The sequence below is a fragment of the Mus caroli genome, chromosome 14 (assembly GCF_900094665.2).
Source record: "Mus caroli chromosome 14, CAROLI_EIJ_v1.1, whole genome shotgun sequence".
NCBI lineage: Eukaryota > Metazoa > Chordata > Mammalia > Rodentia > Muridae > Mus > Mus caroli.
This window is the reverse complement of record NC_034583.1, coordinates 69,905,068-69,923,985: the sequence shown is the minus strand read 5'-3', so window position 1 is coordinate 69,923,985 and position 18,918 is coordinate 69,905,068. Positions and strand designations below refer to the sequence as shown.

Below are 18,918 nucleotides of genomic sequence, written 5' to 3'. Positions count from 1 at the left end.
CACACACACACACACACAGAGACACACACAGACACAGACACACACACACACACACAGAGACACACACACACACACACTTTTATTTCCTAGCACATGTGTCCACAGCCAAAGTGCACTGCCCCGTGGGCTGAGAATGGCTTCCACCAACACTTGGCAGCCTGAAGGAACTCTGTGGCTCCATCCTTTTAGATGTTAATGGGTTCCTTCTGTAAATGACTAATGATATATTCTGCCTGTGCTTAAAAATAGAAACTCACGTCACACATGAGTACAAGAAACTGTGGCTTTGGCACTGCTTGAGCTGGGGGCAGGGTAGAGGAGCAACTGAGCCATTTTCTTGTGTTTGTATCGGACTGGGAGAAGAGTGACCTTTGGATGACCTCCATGCCCAAGTCTGAAACACTAAAGGCTAAGCAGATGGACTGAAGGAACCCTTGGGAACAGGGGCAGGGCAAGGCCGTTATTTTTAGTTTTCCTGTCCTCACTTAAGATTTTATTTTAGCAAGGAATTTTTGAACAACTTTCCAACTAACCAGGAGGATGCATCTACAGCAAAACTTTATTTTAAAATGACAAGGGACGGATTTATTTGTGGCTGCACTGTGTCCCTTTCAACTCTGCCTTCAGTTCTTCCAGAATCAGGAAGAAGGATTCTAGGGCAGCCCACATTTTTATACCACTAGTTAAACTGCTCCATTTGCCCCACCCCACCCCCATCCTGACCCCAGACTGAGTTTCTCTGTGTAGCCCTGGCTGTCTTGGAGCTTGCTCTGCAGACCAGGCTGGCCTCAAAATCAGAGATCCACCTGCCTCTACCTCTCGTGTGCTGGGATTAAAGGTGTGCATCACCAAGGCTCAGCCTGACTGCACCATTTTCTAAAACAGTCAACTGGAACAACCTCTGTGAGGAGGGAGAGGAGAGGCAGCGGAAAGATACCTCAGATGTCACCCAGGATGCACAAGTCAGACAGGGTCTGAGAATGCCTCCGGCCAGGCACAGGCTGTGCCAGTCAAGTACAGCTCTACAATGAAAACCTTATTTCCTTGATGGAAATCACTGAACAAAACAATTAGTCTACAAAAAATTAGTCCACAATGTTGCCAAACAATTGGGTCTTTTGTGAAATAAAACAGGAGCTGAGCATCTAAAAACTAATAGTTTTACAGAATTTGTATGTGTAAATTTCTGTTAATGTGACAAGCTGAAAATCTGGGGGAACTGTTTGAATAAATACTTCCACTTCTGAGTCTCATCCAAATCTGGTTAGCTTATTAAATTTAAATTCCCCTGACAGGTGCTTTCTCCGGTGGGTTCCCCTGGGTGTAAAGCTCTGATGTGGGATAAGGATCTGAACTCAGGACTTCATGCTTTCTGTCCATTTGTTTGAGGTAGGGTCTCACTGAGATGCTCTGGGGGCTGTCCTGGAACTCACTCCACATGCCTGTTCTGTTAGGAAGTCCTGCCAGCTATCCCGTCAAAATGCACCTAGGGTCAATCACTTATAACCTTCACCCGCCTCCAGTCTATCAATATTTTTTGGAGGGCTCACTGTGAAAAGGTCTGAACTGGCCCCTTCATTCTGCCTCATTACTACTCCCTGATAACACAGAGTAAATGAAGAGACCCCTTTCTGACACTCTCCTCTTACTCTCAGGGCCCAGAACCTTCCAATGCATGCAAGACTCTGAGCAGTCTGCTACCCACAGCCTCCTCTCCCTCACCTCTACTCCTGCTCACTGAATAACGGTTCTACTTCACCTTTTCTCACTGCCCCCCCCCCCTGCTTCAACCTTCAAAAAGGAGGAGGGAATGTTCTAGCCTCTGGGGTTCAGAGCCTATCATTCCCTGTGCCTACACTCTTTGTCTAGGTTTCCATTCCTGTTGGCCACCATCAGCCACTCAGGCCATTCCAGTGGCCTTATTTTACGTTGTATCCACTCTCTCACATGTCACACTTCAGGCCAAGGCGGAATTTAACTAGTGGTTATATCTCTTCTTGTCTATCCTGGACCAGATTATAAACTGAGAATAAAAACAACTGCTATCTCTTTAAAAAAAAAACTATTTATTTATTTATTTATTTATTGCTTTTATGGGTATGTATGTGTGCACTTGCACAAGTTTATGTGTATAATGTTCATGTGTCATAGTCCGTAGAGGTCAGGAGAGGATACTGGATCTCCTGGAACAAGAGTTACAGGCAATAGTGAGCTGTGGTATCAGAGAACCGGGTCCTCTGCAGGAACAGTAAGTGCTCCTGACCGTGGAGCCATCTTTGCTCTTTCCTGCTGTATTCCTAGCAGCAGGCACGGGAAATGTAAAATCAGTGCTATGCTCCGTGCAACACCTGCTAGATGTTAGGCAGAAAATAGGCACCCAAAGCCAGACTACTTGCTATTGCTATAGTACAGATTAATGAGACCTTAAGAATTTGCACTAAGTGAAGCATAGCCCATCTTCTGCTCTGCGTCATCTGTTTGGAATTACTTCCAGCTGGTCACTAGCTGGGCACCTGCACTTTTCATCAGTGAGACCTTAGCTGACTAATCTATAACCACGATGGCTAGAGGCTGAGCATCACTGACACAGAAGGACCCCAGCGCATCACACTCGGGATTTCTGTGGTTATCTCCTGAGAATGTCATTTAGATCTCAGATAAAATGTTATCTCCTCGGAGGAGATAACGTGGCACTCTGAGTTCAATTACCCTCCTGACCTACTTTATCCCCGCCACGCTCTCTGAGGTCACCCCGCTTCTACACCACCTGGAGGAGGTGTATTTATTTGTTGGTTTCCTAGTTTTCTGTCTATCTCTTTAAAGAGACTGACAGTTTCTTAACTGTCCATGTGGTAAGGTAGAAAACTGACTGGTGGCCTGCTTCCAGACTTGCAAAGTGTGTTCAAGTCTCCACAGTGAGAAGACAGTAGCCCACGTTTGTGCTCTGCGTTATTGCGACAGCACGAGACCTGTCCTGGATCTTTCTGAACTCTCAGGTTTTCAATCATAGCTGACGTCACTCTTACTTTTCCTTTAAAGCACTCTTCCCACATCGGTACCCGGGAGTGACTAGTGTGCCTTACCTGCTCCTCATGCAGAACAACTTGACCCTTGAGAGGACTTCCCAGTGGGGCTACCGTTACAAATGGTCGCCAGGACCCACTGGCCATCCTTGGGAAGATGTCGAAGAAGTCCACAAAGAAGCCATTTTTCCCTGTCATATTCATGAAGTACAAGGAAACCGGGTTGCACGCAGCCACATACAGAGTTTGTTCTCCATTTTCTGAAATGAAAAAAAAATGTATTCATCGTGCAGTTTATGGACAGTTTTCTGGCTGGCTAAGGGTTCTAGCACTGCTGAGTCTTGCACCTGAGCACGGGTGGAAGCTCAGCTCTTGGGTTTTGGGTTTATCAGGCTGAAAACCTCTGTTCCGACCCTAAATGTGCCCAGATGACGCCAAAGCAGTAAAGCAGCACCCCATAGTAGTGGGCTCCTAAAGAATTCCACGAGGACCCATGATAACTGCATTAGATAGCTGACAGTCTGTGCTGTGAGGAGACTTCACTGTATGGTAGCAAAGAGCTCCGTGACCCAGTGCTTTCCTGAATCAGGACATTGCTCTTTCAGAAGCACGGCGTCAACATCCTCTATCTGCTCGACTTGCCGAGTTCTCCTCTTTTAGACAGTTATCAGGTTACAGAACTTTCTTGCTATAAATAAGATATTTAATTTTTAAAAGATCTGATCCCTGGGCTGGAACGATGGCTCAGCAGGTTAAGAGCACTGGCTGCTCTTCCAGAGGTCCTGAGTTCAACTCCCAGCAACCACATGGTGGCTCACAGGCATCTGAAATGGGATCTGATGCTCTCTTTTGTTGTGCATGAAGACTGTGACAGTGTAGTCACATACATAAATAAATAAGTAAAAAAACCTTCCATTACCATAGCTGGGGGGCAGAACCCTGTGAGTCTCCCCCTCCCAGATATGGTAATGAAGATTTAACTTAAGGCAATGAACATGCTAAGTAAGAACTCTACCACTGAGTTAAACCCTCACAGTCCAGCACTATAGATGTGAGCTTCTAATCTAACATCCATATCTGAAATTTTCTTATGCAATCTCTCTTACACCCAGGCACTTGCCTCCGTCTAGCTTCTAAGATAGACAGCAATGCTTCAATCACCAGCAAAACCGATGGGACTGCAGATACTAAGTCAATGGAATGGGAGTGGACTGCCATGTTCTGTGCTTTAGCAAAGGATGCCAAGGGTGCTAGTTTGAGGGCCTCCCCCTTAAATTAACAGGGTCACCATCTCTCTCTCTTTTTTAATTTCTATTTTTTTCAAAGATTTATTTATTTATTATATGTAAGTACACTGTAGCTGTCTTCAGACACCCCAGAAGAGGGCATTAGATCTCACTATGGATGATTGTGAGCCATCATATGGTTGCTGGGATTTGAACTCACGACCTTCAGAAAAGCAGTCGGCGCTCTTAACCGCTGAGCCATCTCTCCAGCCCAGAGTTGGTATCTCTTACATGAGCACCTTGAGATACAAGCTGATCTTGTCTGATGACTGCTGTAAGCATTGGCTGTCTATGAGTTATTAATTTTACAGCAATCGCATTTTCTTAATGTCAAATTAGATAAAAAGGAAGACTGTGAGATGGAGTGAAATTTGGTCCAATCCAAGAAAATCTGGATCACATACATGTANAAGCCATATCTAAAAGATTTATACAAATATGCCCAAAATATCAGTTCTAAAATAAATAGATACACACTAGAAAAGTACATTAAATGATATGTTAAATTTAAATAACTAAAGTAATATCAATGAGGAACACAGCCACCAGGCTGGGCATGGTGGGGCAAGCTATTGGGAGGCAGTGGCAGGTGGATTGCTATGAGTTTGAAGCCAGTCTGGTCCACATAGCAAATAACAGGACAGCCTTGGCCACACAGTGAGACCCTGTCTGAAAAAAAGGAAAAGGATGAGGGAGAGGAAGAGGGGGAAGAAGGAAGCTTATTATTATTTCGTTTCTGAGATAGGGTCTTTTTTTTTCCAATTTTTATTAGGTATTTTCTTCATTTATATTTCAAATGCTATCCCGAAAGTCCCCCATACCCCCTCCCCACACTCCCCTACCCACCCACTCCCACTTCTTGTCCCTGGTGTTCCCCTATACTGGGGCATATAAAGTTTGCAAGACCAGGGGGCCTCTCTTTCCACTGATGGCTGACTAGGCCATCTTCTGCTACATATGCAGCTAGAGACAAGAGCTCGGGGGGTAATGGTTAGTTCATATTGTTGTTCTACCTATAGAGTTACAGACCCCTTTAGCTCCTTGGGTACTTTCTCTAACTCCTCCATTGGGGGTCCTGTGTTCCATCCAATAGCTGGCTGTGAGCATCCACTTCTGTGTTTGCCAGGCACTGGCATAGCCTCACAAGAGACAGCTATATCAGGGTCCTTTTAGCAAAATCTTGCTGGCCTATGCAATAGTGTCTGCTTTTGGTAGCTGATTATGGGTCTTACTATGTAGCTCTGACTATTCTGCAACTCACTATGTGGACTAAGCTGGCCTTGAATTCACAGAGAGCCACCTCTGTCTTCTGAATGCTGGGATTAAAGATGTGTGCCACCACATCTGGCCTGTTATTTAAGAGCTGATATGAACTATGCTGTAGCAATTCCAAGTACCAGTCAGGATAGTAGAATTTGTCCCTTATGGGCCTTTTAAATGCATCCATTATGAACAAAAATAAGTTCAATTTAACATGTTATGAGCACTTTTGTGCATATGAGAGGGCAGCAGGGATGCAGGAGGAGCAGTGGCAGAAATACACACTGCATGATTTTTAATTGTTCTCATACTACAGGTTTTAAGTACTGTCGGGCCGCTGGCTCAAACATGTAAATATGTAATTTACTCCACCTCCCTCCCAAGAAAGTGCTGTTTTCTCTAAAAAATGAAGACTAGGTTTAAGAAAAAGAGAAGGATAAAAACAAAGGGGGAAAAGTTTGCAGCTGTGGTTCACCCTGAGAGGAAAGGGTTACATTTTATCAGGAAAAGTAAATGAGTCATTTTCAAGGCCAACTGCGACTGCCTGCTGGAGCAACCTGAAGCACTGTGCTCAGAGCAGAGGAGCCGAGAGCAAGTTTAAAAAGCCTGGCAGGTAATTTGCTCCCGACAGGTGTGCGTTAACAGGGTCACCACCCATCACAAACACCAAAGTCCGACCTTCATCTACTGACTCTTGGACTTTCTCTCTCTTGACCCGTGAATGCAACATCTCCTGAAGAGAGCACCTGTCCTTTACCACCAACAAACAATAACACCATCTCAAACGTTTATTCAAAGTGGCTGACATGAGGTGAGGACTAAATGACAGCCATAGAACTTACAGCAACAAAAGCAAGATCCAGACTTACTCACCTCAGTGATTCCATCTCAGTCAGGTTAGCAGCTGCCCTGGCCTTCTACCAGTTTGTACTTACCTTTTTAGTAACTGACAGCACCTTGTACAAAGGTACCCAGGGTCCAAGGCACAAATGAGCCGATGGTGGCAGCAGCCCCCAAGTGCAGAAACCAACCATTGCCAGCCTTTACCTGCATCCCTGATAATGATGGGAGGTGGCAAACTGGACCCCTATCCTCCCTCCTCCAATCCAATGTTTCTCCTTTCTCGTCTTTCTTTCTGTTTTCAGCACATGCCTGGGTATATTTAACTTTGTGCTATGACTGTAATGAGAAACAGACATCTGCAAACCAACCCAGCAATGCTTATGTGGGGTCCACAATCATATTTTGTGGGGCTGTTAAGAGGACATTAGTTCTAAATTATATATAATTGCTATCTGGATCCACCAAGTCACCAGCCGTGTCTCTCACAGAGTGCTTGATGCCTCAGGATTACTGTAATCCCTCTGATTTTATATCAGTGCAGGGGTTTGAAAAGACCAAAGGAATCAATGGACATACCATGTGATACGGCGATGTCACAGATTAAATTGACTTCATCCAATGGAAACTTCCAAGACGTACACTCTTCCGTAAAGCTTAGGAATCTCGCTTCATGTTTTTCTATTGGGTACTTTTCCATGTTCACAAGTACTGGGCCCTATAACAAAGCCATGGTCTTAGTCAAGGCCTTGGGTAGTCACTAAAACAGCTGTTCCAGAATACAGTATCTCACGATCTAATATCTTGACATACTCGACTTTGTCGTTTGGCATGGCACCTAAAACTATGGTAATACCATATGCTTACCTTCATGAGTGCTTTCTCATGCTGGGGCTCATGACATTTCTCTTTCATTTGCTTTAATGAAGTCTACCATGTCTAAAGCACTATAAGATTTCTTATGACTACATTTCTTCCTAAACCAAGAACCCACTTTGACCTCTGAATAGAAGAAGACCCAGAGTAGCTCAAGCCAGCAAAATAGCATACGTTATTAATCCAGGACTAGTATATGTCCATTGTGAAGAAAGAGTGTGAAATCATTATATTGAAATGTAATGGCTAAAGTGGATCCAGTGCTACTTATAAAAGGTGGAATGTTTCATATATAGTTAAATGATTATTCAACATAGGCAAAGGAACTAACTTAATAATATTGTGCGTATCAGTTCTGGGTAGCTAGCTATGACTTCCTGGGAGAATTCTATTATACAACTAAGTTTTCAATGACTTGTATACCCCACAGTCCTTAATTAATCAAGATATTTGGGCTAGATATTGGTGTGCATGTCCCAATCTATCTAGATTGTAACTAGGGGACTGAAGAGTCAAACTGTATTCCTCTTAAAACCTTGAAAAAACATTTCTGGAAGAGACTTAGGTGCTCTGATCACTCTTAGGTGACATTAGGGGGTTAGGGCAGAGGAAGGGACAGCTCTGACAAGAGTCTCTGACAAATGAGAAGAGTCTGTGCTCCTGAAAGGACTGACAGACTAGGCCAGATTTTTCTAAATACAACTTTAGTGGAAGAAAACACCCTTTCGTTTGTGTTCTGCCATAACTGGTTGTTCGGTTACAGTGACAGAATTTTGCTGTTACAACAGCATCTTTATAGACTACAACATCTAACATATATACTTTCTGGCCATTTACAGGGAAGGTCGGCTGACTCTTCTGTCCATGTTGATCCCAGCAGTGGGGATAGTAGCAGACAGACAAAGATGTATTTTAGAACATTGACTTCAGTGTGGTCCCTGACTAGTGTTCTTAACCACCCAGAGGGGAACTCTTTCTACCTGAAATGCTTAGAATGATTTTTTTATGATAACTAATGACAAATGACCCTTTCCTTTTCTCAGGAAGACAACGTCAACAAAGTATGAGTAAAAATGGAAAAAGGAAGACAATTTCATCTTTTTAGCATATATAAAGTAAAGATAAATATCAGAGAGTAACTCTATAAGGAAAATAAACAATACACCCAATTGATTGTCCTGAAACACAAGATTGGCTGTTAGAAATTCTGCTTGGCCGATAGCAACTGCCCAGATTGAGTTCCTTGGAGGTCAGATTGAACTTTAAGTTGGCACAGAAGCTAAAGAGCCAACCAACCAGTGAGTCATTCCTCAGACTGTATGGACTGCATCAACAGAGGATTCAGAAACTTTCTTAGACTCAGTGTTAAGAGGAAACCATAAGGGTAACAACCTTTATGTCAACGTGATTTGTTTCAGCTGGACACAAGACCTTCTGCATTCCATTTCCCGTCTGACCAACTATCCAGTAGCCCATGAATGTCTTCTCTGGCAGAGGAAACCTGTCAAAGATGATTTGAAAGAGTGAGCATTTTTTCCCCATTATCAAGTGTTTGATGAAACACCATGACCAAAGCAACTTGGGGAGAAAAGGGTTTATTTGGCTTATACTTCCATATCACTGTTCATCATCAAAGGAAGTTGGGAAGGGAACTCAAACAGGACAGGAATCTGAAGGCAGAAGTTGATACAGAGGCCATGGAAGGGTACTGCCAGGATCACCCATCAAAGGATGGCCTTACTCACAATGTTCTGGGCCCTTTTCCATTAATGTCTAATTTTAATGCCCTACAGGCTTGCCTACAGCTTGATCTTATGGAGGCCATTTCTCAACTGAGGTCCCCTCCTCTCAGATGACTTTAGCTTGCATCAAGTTGGCATAAAAGCAGCCAGCAGGAAACACGTTCTGCCACCTATCACCAGGAGCACAATGCACAGGAAGAATGCTTTGTATGGCTCCATAAGTCACTTAGAATGCAGTCTATAACATCGTGTTTAGAATGTACATTAGGATGAAAGACACTGCACTTTAGACAATCAGAAAATAAGACCCTGTTCACCTTAATGGCGACTACTCTTTTTTTTCTTTTTTAAAAATATTTTTATTAGGTATTTTCCTCATTTACATTTCCAATGTTATCCCAAAAGTTCCCCATCCCCNCCCCCCCCCCACTCCCCTACCCACCCACTCCCACTTTTTAGCCCTGGCGTTCCACTGTACTGGGGCATATAAACTTTGCAAGTCCAATGGGCCTCTCTTTCCAGTGATGGCCGACTAGGCCATCTTTTGATACATATGCAGCTAGAGTCAAGAGCTCTCTTGTGAGACGATGCCAGGGCCTAGCAAACACAGAAGTGGATGCTCACAGTCAGCTATTGGATGGATCACAGGGCCCCCAATGGAGGATCTAGAGAAAGTACCCAAGAAGCTAAAGGGATCTGCGACTACTCCTAAGGTGAAACATTTTCCACTAGAGTTGATACAATGTGTAGTAACTTTACATGTGGATTCCTGGTAGAGTATTCCTAGGCTTAAAGGAAACTGGAGCAATTCATTTTCATTTTCAATCTGTTCTTTTACATTTTGATCAAGTAGTAACCAAGGTACATTAGCTTTAGACCTTTGTTGGAAGGTCATAGAGAACAAAGCCCACAGACTGTACTTTGGCGATTAATATGTAAAATATATACAGACATATTCACATAAATGTGTTACCTAGTGCTAAATATACCCTTGTAACCAGTAATTAAGACCAGGACCCAGAACCCCCTGGAGACCACATTTCACTGCTAACTAGGAAGCTACTACCCTGACTGCTGACAGAATTGCTTCCTATTTGATTTATTTGATTATTACACATTTTTTTTTGTTTGTTTTGAGACGGGATGTCACTATGTAGATTAGCTTGGCCTTGAAATGGCTCCCTCAGTCTTCCAAGTGTTAACACCATAGCCATGTGACACTCTGCCCTGCTAGATCAATTTTTATTTCTTTTTTTGAGACAGGATCTTATGTATAGCCCTGGTTGGCCTAGAAGACACTATGTAAAACCAGGCTTGCCCCAAACTTGTGGCATTCCTTCTACCTCTGCCTCCCAAGTGCTAGACTTACAGGCATGCAATACAGCATCTGGCTTAAGCATTTTTTGTTGTTGTTGTTATTGTTGTTTTTCGAGACAGGGTTTCTCTGTGTAGCCCTGGCTGTCCTGGAACTCACTCTGTAGACCAGGCTGGCCTCGAGCTCAGAAATCCTCCTGCCTCTGCCTCCCGAGTGCTGGGATTAAAGGCGTGTGCCACCACTGCCCAGCTGCTTAAGCAGTTTTTAAGTGAAGCAATTTCTATACTAAAGCAAATATGGCAGCAATAAAGGATAAAATGTCAGGCAAACCTGAGAATAAAACTTCTACTTCCTAATCATAAACCTTTCTACTTGAATCTTTACCAAGTGGGTCCAAGGATCTGTCATTTCCATTTAACCATATTTCATATTCATCACATGGTCCAACAACAAGAGTCAGAGTTCAAAGTTCTCTATGTGGCCAAAAAAATCAAAATATGTTTACACTGAGTATGGTGATCGTTCACACAGTACATATGTGTACTGCCAAGTTATTTTGTTTTTAGTAAAGTTATAGTCTGATATGCATTTCCATGAGCTTAGTAAAACTGTAAAGCTTTGATCACTCTTTGTATAAGGAACTAAATGCTCTGGTTGAGTACACTTTTTGACCTGGTGAAACCTGGGAGGAAGAAAGGGACCTTATAATGAGTGTCTTCTAAGGCATAGGACCCTGTGCCATATCTTGCTTAAAAAGACACATTGCAATATGTTATCTAAAATATATTTTAGGGAACTGAGATACACAGAAGTTAAGAAGAGCGCATGCTGTTCTTACAAAGGACCAGAGTTATATTCCCACCTTTCTTTGTAATCACCTCTAACTTCAGCTCTACGGGATACAATGCCCTTTTTGGTCTCCATGGCCACTGCCTCCTCATATAAATCAATAAGAATATTCAGATAAATCTGAACAAATTAATAAAATACATTTTAAGTACCCAGGCCACGACCTTGATTGAGAGTAGGAGGTGGCTGGGGCCATGCTGAACTAGAAGACGATGTTGTGTTCTTTTAAATAAAGTAATAAAAAGTGTTTCTATGTGAACAGGGCAGATCTCCGAGAGTGGGCTCTTCCTTGCTCTCCTAGTCTGGGGAACAAACTGTATTCTTCAATTGTTCTCCCAAGTTTACTGTTCTCCAAATACGGAAGGAGAAACACAAGGAGATTCATTAATTTCTTTCTTAGCACAGTATTGGTGAATGTAAAGGTATCTGGGACTCGGTCCTGGTTCTTTGCTAACTACCTATGCAAAATTGTAACGAGTGCCAGCTAATATCTCAGTATTAATGTTTCCACTTCTAAAGAAAGGACTGATCTTAAGGTCTAATGGCTTGGAGAGTCTGTGATAACCATAGAAGCCAGAGCCAGAAGTGACAGAACAGTGTAAAGGGCTTGTATTACTTTGGTGCTCTTGACTGAAATTGATCAATCAGAATGATATCTGTACCTATCAATCAGATGGGTTCCTTGGTCAATAGGCATGCTTAAGAGGCTCTAAATAATCCCATTTGTTTGAGGTCAAAGTTTTCACTTCTTGATCTAGTTACAGGTAGAGAACTGCTTAATAAAATAGCCATTTGTTGATAAGCCAGCATAAGAAATGCATCCAGGTCTGGGGATACATCTCAGTTGCAGAGGCTTGCCTAACACGAGCAAGGTTCTTGGCTTGATACCCAGCACTTAAAAAACAACACCACCAATGTATTCACTGATAATTTTATAAATAATATTAAAATGCCAAGTAAGAAAAAAAATCCATCCATTTGAGAAAGGTAACCTTTCTCAGATTCTATGGCCAATGCCAGGGATGTGCATAAATCTGCTTAGAAGATGCCAACTCATTCTAAGTAACAGTCATGGAACTTACAACCCGACTAGCTATCTGAAGAACCAGCCTTGGCTGTCTGACTGGCAGAGTATGGGGTGGTCCATTAGATACCCCACACAGACTGCACCCAGAACCACACAACCACAGTGTTCTTCTACTGGCAATGTCAACAGTGCTGAAGGATGCACTGGCAGGTGGCCTGGGGTTTTGAGTGCGCGTTCGCACACACATATACACACACACACACACACACACACCATCCTGTTCCCTGATTGCTCCTGGACCCTGCAATAGTTGGGAAACCATAGCTCCCCATTTCATTTCCCATGAAGGCTCCCAAAAGCTGTGTGTGTGTGTGTGTGTGTGAGAGAGACCATTCTTAACTTTCATCCTTTCAGTGTTAGCAGTCAGAGGAGAAAGGAAGCATTGTTTGGGGTATGAACAAGTTCTGGAATAATCAACAAAAAAATGGTGGCTACAGAATGGGTTGGGGAGTTGGGGGACGGTTACCCTGGTAAGCAGTTAGCAAAACGGCCTTCTTTTCCACTTTACTGAAATGTGGCATCCCACTCTGACCAGATTTAAGTTTTTATGTTTGATTTGATTGACACAACAACAGCATTTTCCATGATTTTAAGATTATGTCACTGTGCTGTTGTTGAACTGTGTTAATGTCCTGGCTGGAATGATGTCTGGGTTTGATTTTAAGGGGGGAGGAGCGTGAACTCAGGGGCTATAAATAGAACTGCTTTTTATTTTCAGTGTCATTCATGAATTTATGTGTTTTAAAACAATGATGTATTTTAGTGCATGTGCTGTGCTGGTTCCTAATCCCTCGTGGAAGCAGTGACAGAGCTCTGAGTAAAAGAAAGGTGCATATCAGAGTTATGACTTGGGTCAAATTATAGTACTTGGAGCATTAGAGAAAGGACACGGACAAGCCATAACACGACGCATATGGCCAGCAAAGTTAGGTAACATCATGTGAAGGACATGTGAGAGCTGTCTCAGAAAAACTTCCAAAAGGGGGGTGGGGTGGGCTTTTAAAGCACATGTTCTGGCAAATTTCTGCCTCCTCTGAACCTCTGCCAACACTATTTCTGGAGTCTGAGAGAAAACACATGAAGATTTGGATCTTTCTAGGGCCATTATGCAATTGGAAGTTGTTGGCCCACCTATTATCAACAATTCCTAAGACATTTCCTTACCACAAGAACTACGAATGTTTATGGGGATAATGGAACACTTCAGGGTAGTTCCACCAACCCAGAAACTCAACAACTACTACCATCTTTGAGAAGAAAGAGAGCGTCTCTAATTTTCCTGGCCTCCCTCACTCCTACCATCTTAAGATCCAACAGTGAGTTCACTGCACTCTCACAGACCACTCCTGACCAACACTTCCCGCTCTTTCTCTTTTTGCTCCAGGCTACCCTGTAACTCAGCCTTAGCTCAAACTACTTTTTGCTATTCCCTGAACATGTGAATTTTAATGCCTCCTCAAGGCCATTTCCATTCATTCTGCTGCAGCCTCTCCAATGAGCTATCTCTCCATCTTCCTTTGAGATCGGGTAACATGGAGCTTATCACAGAGCAAAGGATGACCTTGAATCCCAATCTTACTGCCTCTACGTCCCAAGTGTTGGGATTGCTGCGTGCACCACCACACTCATCTTGGAGATCCTTTTTTTTTAAGCCATATTATTTGCCTTTGAGTCCCTCCTCAAATTTCATTCTCGGAAAAGAAAATCAACCTTTTGCCCTTCAGGGTTTCCATACAAATTTACACATATGAAACTCTGAAAAGTCTTATAGAGTTGGTAACTTTCCAATTTAACAGAGTAGAGAGAACACCACTTTCGAGAGAATAGATTAGAAATGAGTCTATGAAATCTTTTTTTTTTTATTATTATTTTTTACTTAATAAAATAAAAACTCAGCACAAGGTTAAGCATGGTGGCATGTGCCTACAATTTCACACTTCGGAAGTTAAGGCAGAAGCCTGAGCTAGTATAGACTACCTAGAGTCTATCCTAGAGTCTTCCAGAGAAGCATGGGCTATATTGTAAGCCCCCCCCCCCATATACCCTTACACACACCAGCCACATGCTTAACAGAGAAAGAAAGCCCAATTTAAACACAAAATATCAGTGATGGGCACTACTACAAATGCCCAGTAATATCCTCCTTTGCCAAGAACTTTTTCTTTCTTTCTTTTTTTATTAGATATTTTCTTCATTTACATTTCAAATGCTATCCCGAAAGTCCCCTATACCACCCCCCACCCCACCCTGCTTCCCAAACCACCCACTCCCACTTCCTGGCCTTGGCATTCCCTTGTACTGGGGCATATGATCTTCACAAGACCAAGGGCATCCTCTGCTACATATGCAACTAGAGACACAGTTCTGGGGGGTACTGGTTAGTTCATATTGTTGATCCTCCTATAGGGTTGCAGACCCCTTTAGCTCCTTGGTTACTTTCTCTAGCTCCTCCATTAGGGACCCTGTGTTCCATCCAATAGATGACTGTGAGTATCCACTTCTCTCCTTCCCCACAGCTCACAAGTCCCTGGCAACTTTACATTGTTTTGCTGAACACAGTATGTATGCGAGTATGCTTTTGTATTTTCTTCTGTATTTCTGACTCTACATTTAGTTGTTAGTTTCATTTACGAAATGTACCTCTGCCACCCAGAGCCTGCTGAGGTCACCGAGAAATGCTGTCATCTGGATTCGCAAGATGGGAAGATTGGGTAGAGCTGCTATTTTTGGCCCACACTTCCTAACACACCTCCTCCTCTCCAGAATGACCCTGCAGTGTCAGGGCAGCTGTCCTGCCTTCCAGCCAAAGCAGATGCTGACAGCTTGAGCCATGGTCTCTGGCTGTCTCTCTCAGAGGCTGCCACCAGGCTACAGGTCTGGAGGCTGGCTTTAAACTTTCCTTCATCTTTTTTTCAATTCCCCCTGGAAAGAAAATGCCTTCCTTTCCTCTGTCATCTGCTCTAGCAACTACATCTTAGTGGTTCCAAATCTTGTGTTCTTTCCTAATCATCTCCGAGAATGCTTGGGAGTGAAACTCCAGGCACTGTCACTGGCAATGTAGAAACATCGTGAATTTCCCACAGGACAGAGCCACAGAGGGACAACCCGCCTGAGAATAAAGCAATTGGAAGTAACACATCAATAGCACATGTTTCTGATTTAGTTAATTGGTGATTCATTGAGTAGGGTTCAGGCTTTATTTAATTAGTAAGGGTTCATTTAGGGTCCACTGATTGCCTCCTTCTCTCAATGTTGTCTTCTCTTTCCCAGTTTGCCACAGATAACTAGGCCCTCCTTCATCCACAGGGATGCCCGTCGCTGCTTCCCACCGAGCCTTCCTATGCTCAGGTTTGCTGCCGTGCACCTCCTCACTTTTGGACAATGAAAAGCGCCCTTTTCTGCCACGCAGGTCATTCTGACTCTTCTGCCCAGCCTTACCCCCCATCCATCACCTCACCCTGCCACTCACAAAGTACTTGTACCTCAAAATACACCCGAATTTTTGGGCCCATTGGGGTAAAGGTTCTTGCGCGTGACCTGCCTTTGATCCCCAGGACCCACTTGGTTGAAGGAGAAAACTGAATCACACCAGCACACTCTCCTCGGCCTCCACGCACACTCTCCAGCAGGTTTATGGGAAATAAAATGTCATTTTAAAACTGTTGAAATTTCTCTGCTTGAGTTGCCCTCCGTCCTGGATGTATCCAGGCACACAGAAGAATTCTGCACAGCTCTGGCTTCCTTACCCTCATGGGCTTGCCCCATTTTCCCACTGGCAGACATCAACAGCAGGACACACACCACTTTTTCTTGACCACTTTCTCGGTCACTGTGACCTACTTAAGACCACACTGAGTCCTCCTCGCCTTTGAAGCTCTTGCTCTCACATGGTGTCCCCCCACCCTCACCCCAGCAGCACATGGAAAATGTCTGTTTAATGAGTGAATGAATGGTTGGTATTTTGGACCAATTTGTTTCCTCTTCTTCGAAGGGGCAAATCTTCCCCGATGTGTTCTGACTACTATGTTTCTTTCGCTGAGAAGGATCTCAGCAAAGGGTGCAGCCTACGTGCATGCAAGTGTGAAAGTGGCCTCAGCGGGCTTCTATAAGGGGCATTCTGTAGGACTAGGTGGCATGAGTTTATAAAACCTCACCTACCAAAGCTTTAAGGATTAAGGATAATGATGTGAGACTGCTTAAGACCGATACATCTCAAAACTTCTCTGTAGGCAGGGCACATTTAACTATTTTCCCCCATTCCAATCAAGAATCAAACCAAACAGCTGTGCAGCTACCCTTACACTACAGCAAGAGAATACAAAGCCAAGTCTGTGGAAACGCAACTGGCTATCGTGCTGGAATGAGTGACAGTGTGCGCTCTGCCATAAGTGGAGCATCCTTATCCGTACCCTCAACCTCTCACCCCACCAAAACTCAGACACGCCCCAAAAGAAGAGGTGAGAAGGAGGTAAAAGTCAAAAGATGTGGAGGGGTGCTATGCAATGCTGTCATCTGGACTTGACATAGCCGTTGTACCTATGACATTGTAGCTATGGTTACCCGCCCAAGATCAAGCCAGCCAAAATTCCAGTGTGGATGGGGTAGGAGCTCACAAGGCCCCACCACACCCAAGGAGCAATTAGGAGCAAAGGGGAAAATTTTTTCTTCTGTAGCTACTGATAGGTTGCCCATTTATAAACGTGGACAACATCGACTGGATTTAATGCGTTCTTTGAAAAGAAGAGAGACAGCTGGATGTAGTGGTATTATACCTTCAATCCCAGCAGTCAAAAGGTAGATACAAGCAGATCTTTCTGAGTCTGAAGCCAGCCTGGTCTACATAGTGAGCTTGGCCAGGGCTAAATAGTGAGCTCCTATCTGTTAGGGGCAGATGAAGTTATGAATGTGTGCTAGAGGGACTTGGGGGAAGCTAATGGAGAAAATGAGGGTAGATATGATCATATTTCATTGCTTGAAGTTCTCAAAGAATGAAACATTTTAGACCTCCCACATTCAACTTCTCTACCCAGTCAGATCCTATACATTCTTCTCTAGGGTCTAGAAGGAAATAGGAAAAAAAAAAATCACATGGAACCACAAAAGACTTCACATAGCCAACACAATCCTAAGAAGAAAGACAACACTGGAGGGATTACTCCCTCCGACTACTGCAGAGCCACAGCAATGAAAATACAGGCGCAGAATCAGACATGCAGGCAAATGGAACAAGACTGGAGACCCCCACATGGTCCACATAGTTGCAGCCATTTAGTATTTGACAAAAATGCCAAAAATAAACACTGGAAAACAACGAACCTCCAACCAATGGTGCTGGAAAAACTGGCTGTCCACGTGCAGAAGAAGAAAACTGGACCTTTATCTATTGCTTTGAGCAAAACCTGAGTGTCTCAACAACCTAAACGTGAAGCCTGAACCACCACAAAAGCTGGAAGAGGACACAGGCAGCATCCCACACGACAAAGGTGTGGGGATGCCTAACAAGTGGGACTTCATGAAACTACAAAGCTGCTGCACATCTAAGGATACAACCTAGAGAAGAGGAAGCCCGAAGATGCCAGAGAATCTCTATTGGCTATATATATGACAGAGGACAAATATCTGGAATATATAGAAAGAGGTAAAAAACATAACAAAATAAACTAAGCAGTTGATTCATTAAAAAAAAATGTGCCTAGGATCTTATAAGAAGAAAAAAATGGATAAGAAATAGCTAAAAAATGTCCCTTTTCTGTAGCCATTAGGGAAATTTCTTTGAATAACTTTGAAATTTCATTGTAGAAGGAGTATGGTTGAATGCCCTATCCTGCTATTTATTAGCTATATCATTTCTTACATTATTCAAGGAACTAAGCCCTGGTTCCTTAATGTGTAAGACAAACCCCAACACACATGTACATGTAGTAGAATAAGGGAGTTGATATTTGTTGACACATATACATGTAGTAGAATAAGGGAGTTGATATTTGTTGACACATATATGTAGTAGAATAAGGGAGTTGATATTTGTAATGCTCTTAGGGAATGTGGTCAGGAGTTGAAAGATACCAACTTCTATAATTTTTGATGCTTTAAAGATGTGTTGTATGGGGTTAGGGTGGGGGTAGCTCAGTGGCAGACCATGTGTTCTGTATGCAAGCGGCCTTGGGTTCAGGCGCTGGGTGTTGGGGGTGGTGTTGGGAGCATTCTGTGTATCCCCAGATGACATTTTTGGGTTGATGCGTACCAACTGCAAACCTATTGTACTGAAATACCAGAGTGCCTGCTGACTTGATCTCTCATCTGCCACAGACGAATGTGAAGTATTCTGTCGTCAGAGGAGGTGTTGGATTTTGACAAATGCTTTATTGTAATAGAAGCAAAAGTCCCAAGAAAGAGCAATTTATAAATAGATTTTTACTTAACTTTTAAGATAAAAGAAAAAAGAAAAATTCCAGTGTCAACACAGTGGATGCTCAAAAACTAGAATGCAGAAGTGATATATATATTTTCTAAAACTAAAAAAATACAGTACAGAAAGCCTCTCCCAGGGAAGGGTAGATACCATTGTATTTTAAGTTGTTTGAAGTGTAGACCATCAAAAACTCCTAATAAAACCATGGGTTAATATACTTCCCTAACT

At 43.2% G+C, this 18,918-nt stretch overlaps 1 protein-coding gene across 1 annotated transcript in view; it reads right to left on the bottom strand.

The window, feature by feature from the left end:
• Vwa8 (von Willebrand factor A domain containing 8) overlaps positions 1 to 18,918 on the bottom strand; it is a 321,037-nt gene that overhangs the window by 96,221 nt on the left and 205,898 nt on the right. The window contains exons 27-29 of the mRNA XM_021181216.2: positions 8,678 to 8,786; positions 6,989 to 7,127; positions 3,084 to 3,283 (exon numbers count right to left, since the gene is read on the bottom strand). Of these exons, the coding sequence (XP_021036875.1) occupies positions 3,084 to 3,283; positions 6,989 to 7,127; positions 8,678 to 8,786 (448 nt within the window). The remainder of the gene's footprint in view (positions 1 to 3,083; positions 3,284 to 6,988; positions 7,128 to 8,677; positions 8,787 to 18,918) is intronic.